The sequence below is a fragment of the Oryza sativa genome, chromosome 5 (genome assembly GCF_034140825.1).
Source record: "Oryza sativa Japonica Group chromosome 5, ASM3414082v1".
NCBI classification, from domain to species: domain Eukaryota; kingdom Viridiplantae; phylum Streptophyta; class Magnoliopsida; order Poales; family Poaceae; genus Oryza; species Oryza sativa.
Genome location: NC_089039.1, coordinates 20,786,608 through 20,798,433, shown reverse-complemented (window position 1 = coordinate 20,798,433; position 11,826 = coordinate 20,786,608). Strand labels below are relative to the sequence as shown.

At 42.9% G+C, this 11,826-nt stretch overlaps 1 protein-coding gene across 1 annotated transcript; it reads left to right on the top strand.

Annotated features, from left to right (window-relative positions):
• The first annotated feature begins 2,362 nt into the window (after positions 1-2,362).
• LOC9269090 (gibberellin 20 oxidase 2) lies at positions 2,363-9,291 on the top strand. The gene is made up of 3 exons (XM_015781921.2): positions 2,363-3,172; positions 3,637-3,961; positions 8,832-9,291. Exons 1-3 carry the CDS (start codon positions 2,478-2,480, stop codon positions 9,147-9,149), a joined length of 1,338 nt encoding a protein of 445 aa, XP_015637407.1. The 5' UTR covers positions 2,363-2,477; the 3' UTR covers positions 9,150-9,291.
• The last annotated feature ends 2,535 nt before the right edge of the window (positions 9,292-11,826 follow it).

Below are 11,826 nucleotides of genomic sequence, written 5' to 3'. Positions count from 1 at the left end.
TACCTGACAAAATACAATTACTCAACAAGAGGAAGTTAGTCTTTTTTTAATTGCGATAAAACCTTAGTTGATGTTGAAATATATTGTTTTCAACATGTTGTTTATTGGCAAATTTATATCAAGAATGCCTTACTCTAAAAGGACTCATATCACAAATTAAATCCTAAAAATATTTATTGTGATTTTGATTGAAATTACTCCGTAGCAATGCACTATTGAACAATAATTTATTATGAGCTATATTTCCCTCTATCATTTGAGACTTTTTCTAGCGAGCAAAAGTACCAAAGCAGTGTAAAAAAATTCGGTTAAAAACAAATATTTTTAGTTTTAATACACCATAGCGAAGCACGGGTATTTTGCTAGTTAAATGAAAAATTTAAAGATAGTGGGCCTTTTGGGATAGAGTGGAGCTGTGAGGATCCAGTATGACATCATTGGAATATGCATGCAAATCTGGGTTTGTCACAAGGGAGTTTTTTTTTCTTTTGGATTGCTTGTTTTAAAAACTCTCTAGCTATAGCTATCCTCTCCGTTTCATATTATAAGTCGTTTGACTTTTTTACTAATAAAACTTCTTTAAGTTTGACCAAATCTATAGAAAAATATCGTAATATTTTTAACACAAAACAAATATATTATCAAAATATATTTAATTTTAAATTTAATTAAACTAATTTAATATTTTATATGTTGCTAAATTTAGTTTGACATAAAAAAGGTCAACGACTTGTAATGTGAAACAAACAGAGTAGTAAATACTCTCTCAATATACTAGAAAAATCACTTGTTATAGTTAGGAAAATTTTACGGTCCTTAAGTACCTGGGTGCCCGTATTTTCTAGCGTACTAGTAAATCTGATACCTCTTTGTTACATGTTGGTACCTTTCGAAGGCCCTGAAATCATTCTCATGATTAACTATTGAATTGTTTACTTAACTTTGAGGCGTCCTGAGGAACCTAGATAACATAAGTGCGTTATAATTTCAACCTGATAAACTTAGGTTTAGTTCTGAACACAGGTTCGGCTAGGATTTTCAATGGCACGCGAAACCAAAAAGGCTATTAATTAGCATATGATTAGTCACGTTTTAATTATTAAAAACTTGGAAAATAAATATATTTAAGTTTATTTAGAAACTTCTATATATTTACTATTATAAAAATTAAATATGTTTTTGCCAACAAATTTAGTACGTCATCCCTTTTGGTTTGCATCGCGAGTCCGTATCATCACGTTTAAGTCGGTTTTTAACTTCATTCGCTTTTGTAAATACATATCCATGTTTGAGTCGGATTTTAAGTTCGTTTGATTTTGAAAATATAAAAGGAGTCATATAAAAAATCTCTTTCAAAACACTTGCATGATAATTTATGAATTTTGGACTCCTAATTGCAGCTCAATATTTTCTAGAAAAAAATATCCAAGCAAATTCCACGGTGAATTTCACCCTAACCAAACCGTATAACAATAATAAGATTAAAATAGTATTCACCTATTGCAACGCATGGGCATCTTTTCTAGTAGAAAAAAATTACAAAAAAAAACATTGTTTTAGCCTTTTTGTATTTTTTATTAAATCGAATCGGGAAACATTCTCATGGAAAACAAGCAAGTAGCCGATTCGAATTCGAGTAGGTGTTTAGAATGCACCCATAATACATATATTATAACTGATACCATATTAAGTGTTGTATATATTGACGCGAGTTCTCCAAAAGCTAGTTAATTCATTTGGAAAGGGGGTTTTCACTTTCAATTTTACCGAAAATATATTTTATTCATTTCGGTAGAACCAAAATTTCAGGATTTTTTGTTACATTTTGGATAGGTTTTTTCAAAATTTTTAACACAATTGTACTACATTTTAATCAATTTTTTTAAAAACTGAGAAAAACTGTAAAATTTTGGACAAGATAGCGACTTGCGCGGCGGGGGTTGGGGGGGTGGGGGTGGCGAAATTTCAATCACTGATAGGAACTATATACTAGCAGTTCACTTATTCTCCCTATTTAGGCCTTGTTTAGTCAGAAAAAAGTTTTAGATTTATTTGTCACATCGGATATACGAACACATATTTGAAGTATTAAATGTAGTCTAATAACAAAACAAATTACATATTCCGCCAGGAAATTAAGATACGAATTTATTAATCCTAATTAATCCGTCATTAGTAAATGTTTACTATAGCACCACATTATCAAATCATGGCGTAATTAGGCTTAAAAGATTCGTCAGGCAATTTACCCGTAAACTGTGTAATTGGTTTTTTTTTCACATTTAATATTTCATACATGTGTCCAAATATTTAATGGGATGGGTGAAAAGTTATTGTTTTTGGTAGGCCTTAGCAAGAGTTGAAAAGTATATTGTCGTTGTTGTCCTTCTTGACAGTGAAAACCAGGCATATATACAAGCTTGGCGTGTGCGTCACTCGCACCCAGCTTGCTCGCTCGCTTGATCGACACATCACACATGCATGCATCTCCTCACCCATTACAAATAGCACACGACACTCTGCTCCTTTCTCTCACACACACACTCTGCACTGCAGAAACCGGCTCGACCATACGTACAGGTACAGCCATGGTGTACATCTCGAACGCGCAGGATGCCAGTAAGCTGATCGTGACGGCGAAGGGAGGAGGAGGAGAAGCCGACGACGCCGCCGCCTCCTCCGCTGCCGTCGTCCTTGACCTCTGGCGGCAGCCGGCCAAGATCCCGGCGCCGTTCGTCTGGCCGCGCGCCGACGTCGCGCTGCCGCCGTCGTCGCCGCCGACGGGGGAGCTGGACGTGCCCGTGGTCGACCTCGCCGCGGCGCTACGCGACGCCGCCGGGATGCGCCGCGCCGTCGCGCAGGTGGCCGCCGCGTGCGCGAGCCACGGGTTCTTCCAGGTGAGCGGGCACGGCGTGCCCCCGTCGCTGGCGCGCGCCGCGCTCGACGGCGCCGCGGGCTTCTTCCGCCTCCCGCCCGCCGCGAAGCAGCGCGCCCGCCGCGCCCCAGGCACGGTCACCGGCTACACCGCCGCCCACGCCGACCGCTTCGTCGACAACCTCCCCTGGAAGGAGACGCTCTCCTTCGGCCACCGCCACGCCAACGCCGCCGGCAACAACTCCTCCACCGTCGCCGATTACTTCTCCACCCTAGGCGACGACTTCAAACACCTAGGGTAAATTCACAGAAATCACTAGTTAGAAGAATATTTTTTCATGACGACACCTTTTTTTTTTAAGCTAGATGTGCACTCCGCCTACGAAAATGTAACGAGAAATGGCCCTTACAACCCAAAAGTATTGATAAATGTCGCTTTCACTATCAACTATCATAAAGCAGCCGCCAGTCTGGCGGCTGCGTTATGACAGTCGTCAGCGAAAAGGCATCTTCGCTCGCCAGCGAAAAGGGTGTATTTTCACTGGTCTGTAACGGAGTGGTTGGCCGTCCGTGAAAACCTAACAGAGTGGTTGGCCGTCCGTAAAAACCTATTTTAACAGGTTTTTTTTTAGTAGTGCATGCACACATGACACCACCTAGCTACATTTGCATGAGAGATCGATCGATCGATGACATGGAGTATTTTTTATAGATAATGGATTATATTAAACCGGGCGATGACATGGAGCATAAATGATGCAGGGAGGTGTACCAGGAGTACTGCGAGGCGATGGAGGAGGTGACGAAGGCGATAATGGCGGTGCTAGGGGAGAGCCTGGGGGTGGGGGGCGGATACTACAGGGAGTTCTTCGAGGACAGCAGCTCGATCATGCGGTGCAACTACTACCCGCCGTGCCCGGAGCCGGAGAGGACGCTGGGGACGGGGCCGCACTGCGACCCGTCGGCGCTCACCGTGCTCCTCCAGGACGGCGACGTCGACGGCCTCCAGGTGCTCGTCGCCGGCGCGTGGCGCCCCGTGCGGCCGCTGCCCGGCGCGTTCGTCGTCAACATCGGCGACACCTTCATGGTATGTACTCTAGTACTCGGCCGGGATATGGATCTCGGATCGATCGATCGCCGTGTCGTGTCGTCGTGTCCGGCCATGATGGTGTCTCATCGCGACCTCGACGTACGTCGTCGTCTAGCTCCATTGGCTCCACCCGTTTTGCTCGCGTCCGCCGTACGGCAAAGGACGAGTAGCTATAGCTTAGCATCCTGACCACACGTACCAAATGCTGAGATCTCACATCGATCTCGCTATAATCCGTTCGGTTAGTAAATTGGCATGTCTTTAATTTGGAAGTTAATCATCATATGGAATATTTGCGGTAAAAAACCGTCCAAGTATGAAAAGCACCAAGATTAATTAATCCGTTGTCCGACCGCCAAGTAAACACCGCAAAAAATATCATGAGATTCTTGTAGTGATGGTTTCGTAGAAAGAAATAAGGCATCTTATATTCATTTTTTGGGGTTTATAAAAGGAAGACGTACACACACATCATTATCAAATATCACATGCACAAACTAACAGTACCCAACAGCAGACAGATGTCCCTACTACTAGCATGCATGTCACTTACTACAAGTTCAGATCATCTTGAAAAAAAAAATTATATGGTTAGAAAAAAAAAAGCATCACACACTCATTTGGCTACACGCGCGTAGTGCATTTTTTTTGGAGTAAAGCAACCAATATATTTCAGCAAACTTAGATTCGGCAAGGCGATCACACATAGCATATCATACAGTAATATAATCACAACCATCCGAAAGGTCCTAGAAATGTAATCATAGTCATAATCATAATTATAATTAAAATAATATAGGCATGTAGTGATATTAGAGATTTATCATTGACCACCGTCTCTAAGCAGTGTTAGAGCCTCTCATTCACAAGTGTGTACGAGTGCGGTGTGCGTGCATGGTGGTGTGGTTGTGTCTTTTATGTGATCGTAAAAAAATTAAAAAGTCCTAAAAATATAATTTAGTCAGTGTAGCGGCTCCGCTCTAATGTCGGTTCGGTGTGGTTGTTGCCCAATCTATCGTCCCCTGCGATATATCTTTATCTATGTTAATCTATAAGATTGATCCATATATAGTTATTAGTAACAATAAATAATATTTCTAGGTAAAATCACATTGTCTATTTATTTTAGCCATTAATTAGATACTTGCTATAAATTACTGATAGGCTATTTTGGACGTGACGTTCGCATTTTGCTACCATAACAAAACATGGCGTCTACCCCTAGTATAAGCTAACAGTTTTGGTATTTTATCACTCACTTAAAAGTATCGGTGACCTAATAAGGTTGCATAATACATATAGTTATAGTATAACTGGCAGGCATATTGTAATAGTGTTTTGTACGTTGATCACCTAGGGTTTACGTTTCGATATATCTTTTTGCATGGTTGTGTAGATTAGTTTGTACATAGATATTTTCCAAAATTATAATTATGTTTAAGTTAGACTACTCTATATTTAATTATGTCGGTTCTTTAATACTGATCCATAGAAAATAATAGAGGAATGATAGGTATTGCTTAATACCTAGGTACCAGTCGATACCTATCAGGTATCAGCTGATACCTTAGACGTATCATTTCGACCGAACAGGGTACCAGCGGATACCTACCAGGTATCAGGTGATACCTCAGAGGTATTATCTTGTCCGAACGGGATATCGTTCTATAGCATTCTCCAAAAATAATTAACAATAGAATAAATCATCCAACGACCAGATAGTACACTGCTATACAGTAGTAAACCTATTCCTTCCAAAACCACTTCTGAAGGGGCATACAACTTACCGGGAATGGTTTATTGAAAACAACCGCGCGTCTTCAATACTGTTGACAATTACCGTTGCCATATACTGTACTCCGTACCAACCTTTGTCCGATCCGGCAAGGAATATGTGTTTGTAGCTGTTTTTTTCTCTCCAAACAATCGCTAACAGTACTGTTTTTGTCAGTCTTTTTTGTCAAATATTCTCAAATAATGTATCAACATTCCTACCGTGAACATTTGCTCCTCTCGTATTATTACGAGAGTAGGACATGTAGTTCATTACGCGAGATAAACTATTGTACAATATAAACCTAATATTCAAATAGTTTAAAACAAATCTAGGTAATGTTGATATATAAAGATTTTACTAATCATACTTTTAAAAGTGTGGATCTCCATCCCAAAATAACTTCATTTTTCATCTATCCATCCCAGACGTACTAATATAAAAGCAGAAAGAATAGAATGCTCTACACTTTATCAAATCCCAAAGTAATATCTGGTTCCAATATTGTGTCAGCCATTTTCATAAATTCTAATCCAATGATTATTTAAAAGCTAAAATTATTTTGCAATACATAAGATAGTGAAAAGTAGAGTTATTTTAGGACGGAGTCGGTAAAAGGACCGGCAATCTTAAGATTTTCAGCTACTCCTATACAACAGTGGCTCTGTCCTGTCCGAGGCTTGAACTTGTTAGGCCAACCTCAACCCTTCGTGTTATCTAGTGTCCATATCATTAAATATATTGCCACATAAGTAAAAATCTGATGTGGCAAAAGAGTTAACGAGAAGAGAGGTAAAAAGATGAAGAAATCATTTCTCATACAAGAAACCATCTCTACACAAGAACCAAGAATAAAAATGAGATGATAGGTCGATAAAAGGAGAGAGAAAAAAGATAATTGGATTAGAATTTAATTTGAAGACGACATCCATTGGATATATACTTTCTATACATAGTGTTTATATGGCATAGTAATTAAGTATAGAACCGGAGAGTTTCTGGCTTAGGATGGCCTTAAAGGGCGTGCTTATTGGGAATTTAACCTTTTGCATAGCCTAACAGTGGCTCTGTGTCCTGTCCATTGGCCTCATCAGTAAACCCTTCGTCTGCTACGAGATAGTAGTATTCACCTATCCATCATCTGTCCTGGCCTGCCTGACGGCAGAGAGGCAGGCATGGTACGTAGTGCGAGGCCTCTCTCGTCCGTCGTCTCTTTTGCACTGAGAGAAATTAAAGCTACAGAGGGCTGTTTCTCTTTTCCGCCGGTTTGGACGCTTGTCTATTTTGGCCGGAGCCGGAGACGAACCGGGCAGGCAGGCGGTGGTGGCCGGTGGGCCCCGGCCGCGCGCAACGCCGGTGGTACTATCTTTGTTCTAAATTGTTCTAAAGTGTAAAGCTACCTAGTATATAATGTGATGTGATATTATCTAGTATTATAAAACTGGATATAGATAATATCATATCCTGCTATACTGTCTCCATTCTAAATTAGTAGTCGCTTTAACTTTTTTTCTTAGAACGTTTGACAATTCGTCTTAATTAAAAAAATAGTGCAAATAAAAAAAATGATAAGTCATACTTAAAGTGCTTTTGATAATTAAGCAAGTCACAAACAAAATAAATAATAATTCTATAATTTTTAAAATAAGATGAATGGTCAAAAGTTATAAATAAAAACTCAAAACGATAAGTATTTTGGGAACCTTGTACAGGATAGGACACATCATAGTACAACGAATCTTGACACACTATAGTACAATAAATCTAGATATGATGTATCACATCCAATATAAATTGCTATATTTTAAGACTGAGGGTGAAGTATTTTTGAAACGGAGGAAGTGGGACGCACTAGGGGGTACGTACGCACACGACGCCGTCGTTTTCCCCGTTTCGGCGCCAGGCTTTGCGGCAGAACGGGGCGGGGAGGACCGGAGGAGTCGCCCTCCGACTCGACTTCGCACGTCCGCGTGCTGCGCCCCGTACACACACACCACATAGTACTGTACTGTGTGTGTCCCAAGAGTCCATCCGTCCATATCTCGCAATTGATCGCATATATCACAGATGTCTGGATCCGGTCAAGTCAAGACAAACAGCAATACGGTGGTAGTAGGGTAAATTTTGTAAAACTACAGGAATTTTAATTAAGGCTATGTTTAGATCAGGGTGAAAAGTTATGACATGTCACATCAGATATACGGACATATATTTAAAGTATTAAATGTAGACTAATAATAAAACAAATTACATATTCCGCCTGTAAACTGCGAGACGAATTTATTAAGTCTAATTAATCTGTCATTAGCAAATATTATTGTAGCACCACATTGTCAAATCATGTAGCAATTAGGCTTAAAAGATTCGTCTCACAATTTTCAAGCAATCTGTATAATTAGTTATTTTTTCGTTTATATTTAATACTCCATGCATCTACCTAAACATTCGATGCCCCTAAACTATCGTAAAACTTTGAGAATGCATTATAAAACTATAGATTTGATATAAAATTTATTATAAAAATACATATTTTAAGACTAAGTATGGTAAAACTACATTTATTATTTAATCGTTAAGTTATCTTAAAATGAATATTTTTAGTTTAAATCTCCATCAATAATGTTACATTTGAACTATAATTATTCATCTTTTGTGATTAAATTTATGTTAAATCTACAGTTTTATGATACATTTATTATTAAATCTGCAATTTACGATACTTTATTTTAAGTATGTACTTCTATTGTAAAATAACTACAATATAAATTTATAGGTTTATAATAGTTTAGTTAATATATTCGTTGTTACGTGAAATTTACTCGATAATGTAATTTTGAGTTTAGGACAAAAGATTGGAAGATTTATAGTGTAGCATATATTACAACATTCCACAAACATACAAATTAAAAACTATTCATAATTACACAACTTAAATTTAATTAACATACTACTTTTTTTCCCAAATCCAACTCGGACACTAGTACTGTAGTTGGCTAGTTGTATTCACTTTGCTGTGCAGCTAGCTAGTTTGTGTAATTGTGTCTAGTGAAAATTGATGCAACTGTTTAATTATTATTGATGGTGATTTTGCAGGCGCTGACGAACGGCCGGTACAAGAGCTGCCTGCACCGGGCGGTGGTGCACCGGGAGCAGGAGCGGCGGTCGCTGGCCTTCTTCCTCTGCCCGCGCGAGGACCGCGTGGTGCGGCCGCCCGCCGGCGCCGGCGCCGGCGAGCGGCGGCTCTACCCGGACTTCACCTGGGCCGACTTCATGCGCTTCACGCAGCGCCACTACCGCGCCGACACCCGCACGCTCGACGCCTTCGCCCGCTGGCTCCGCCCGCCGGCCTGCTCCGGCGCCGCGCCGGTCGTCGGCCCACCGACGACGGCGACCCAGGCGGCCACCGTCTAGGGCGTCCAGCTAGCTAGCTCACTGTCCATGTATACTAGTACGTATATAGTATACGTACATTTATGTTGGCCTAATTAATCGAACTAGTATGCATGTGTATATGACTATTGCACCTGTAATTTTTATTGTGGGAAGGCAGGAAGCCACGCGTGTGTGCTTTTATATATATATATATATATATATATATATATATATATATATATATATATATATATATATATATATATATATATATATATATATATATATATATATATATAGAGAGAGAGAGAGAGAGAGAGATAGAGAGAGAGAGAGGTATCAGGGCTTGAAATTTCGCGAGTAGATTATCGAAATTCTGCTACGAGATTTTGGTTTTGCCAGATCGTCATCCTCTACCTCCCCGATGGCTCGCCGGAGCTCGGCCTGAACCGCTGGCTTGTGGCCCGAGTGTTGTCAAACTGTGTGAAGAAGAGAACTAAAGAAGGGTGAGTTACTGGGCCATGGCCAATGGGTGAGGCCAAGTCTTGTGTTTTTGGGCCTGTTGGTCCGATTTTATCTCGAAGAAATAAGTCCACTTTGAGTTCCTCACTATAGGTACAAACTAATGTGTATCTCTTAACCGCAATACCAGATATCTCAAACCCCAACTATTAAACTAGTATAATTTGACAAAAAAAAATGTCTGAATTGCCCCCTCAAACTAGTTTTAGTTCTACGTGGCGTGGCGCATGTATGGCAGTCCAGCCGGATACATTTTTTTTAAAAAAAAAATGTAATTGAAGCCCACATGTCATCTAGCCCTTCGTCCACAACCCTCAACCCTCTCTCTCTCTCTTCTCTCTCTTATCTCACTGCTAGATCCACCGGTGTCCTCCCAAATGAGTTTGCACACCGTCGTCCACCACAAGTTCACTACCGGCGGTGAGCTACCAGCATCGCCTCCCCGCAGATGAGCTCCTTGATCCTGTCCCTGGCTGTGGGATCCAACTTCACGGATCTGGGCCACCCACCACCACGCGCGGCCAGTCGGCACCGCGCAAGCCGCCCCCAGCCTATAATTTGGGAGTCAATGTGGACTTATTCATATATATCTCGAATTTTGAAAGGAAAAAGTACACCGAAGGTCCCTCAACTTGTCACCGAATTACAAAATCGTCCCCCAACCGCAAAACCAGATACCGGATATCCCTCAACTAACAAAACTGTTCACTTTAGATCCTCCGGTGGTTTTGACCCTGGTTTTGTCCTACGTGGTGGCTGAGTCAGCGTGGGACCCACGTGGGCCCCACATGTCAGCATTGCCACATCAGTCTTCTCTCTCTTTTCCTCTCTTCTCTCCCATCCTCATATCTCTCTCTCCGTTCTCTCCAACTGCGAGTCTGCGAGGCGGGAGAGGAGGAGGGCGTCGGTGACCGGCGGCCGGCGACCGACCACGTGGCGGCGGGGGAAGGTGCGGTGTGCGGGCGGCCGGGGGCGGAGCGGCGACCGCTGGTGGCGTTCTCGCTCAAGGACAGGAGCCTGCACGACGAGTTCGAGATCGACATGCTGCGGCGCTTTGGCTGGATAGTGCCGGCGTACACCATGCCGCCCGACGCGATGGTGCTCCGCTTCGTCATCCGGGAGGAGTTCAGCCGCACCCTCGCCGAGCGCCTCGTCCTCGACATCGAGAAGGTGATGTGCCAGCTCGACGCGCTCCCCTCCAGGCTCATGCCCCCCGTGCCGCCGGCGCCACCTTCGGTTTCAATGGGAGCACATCGTGCTCCTCCTCGCCGACGCGCTCCGCATGGACCTCCTCTACACAGCATGGACCTCGCGCTCCGCGTGGACCTCCTCTCCGCGGGTGGCCGCCATGCTTCCCCATCACCGCCGCCGCTGGCGGGCGCCATCGAGGCGCCGCCCTCCTCCTCTCCCGCCTCGCATTGCTGGCCTCAGCAGACTCACTCTCGCAGAGAACAGAGAGAGAGAAATGAGATGGGAGATAAGAGAGGAAAAGAGAGAAGGTTGATGTGGCAATGCTGACATGTGGGGCCCACGTGGGTCCCACACTGCCTCAGCCGTCACGTAGGATAAAACCAGGGTCAAAACCACCGTAGGATCTAAAGTGAACGGTTTTGTTAGTTGAGGGACGTCCGGTATCTGATTTTGCGGTTGGGGGATGATTTTGTAACTCGATGACAAGTTGAGGGACCTTCAGTGTACTTTTTCCAATCTTGCAACTCTCGTTAGATGCTTTGGCCCAATAGTGGTATACGCTATGGGCTGGAAATTCTTTGGGCCACACCGTGAAGTCGGCCCTGGTTCAGACCGCTGACAATGGTAGCGGTTACCCACTCACTCCATCACCGGAGTCACCACTCACCAGCGGCTCACCGCCATCACCATGGCCAGCATCTCTCTCCTCTGCTGCCCTTTTTCCCCCCTTCCTTTTCGCTTCGCTTTCCAGCAGATGCGCGCGGCTCCACGACGCGATCATATGCGACGCGCGACGGGACGTGTGGCTGGGCATCGTGGAATTCTGCCGCGTGCAAGGCATGTTGGCCCTGTGTGCCTCTGTCCACGTACGTACGTGGCGCTCGCGCTGTCGCGCGCGCATCGACTTAATTCTCGGAGGGATTTTTCACGTGAAAAACAGCTCGAAATCTCTACGTACACGATCGGGTTGTGTGGGTTACTGGATTCCCGTGTGTTCCACACT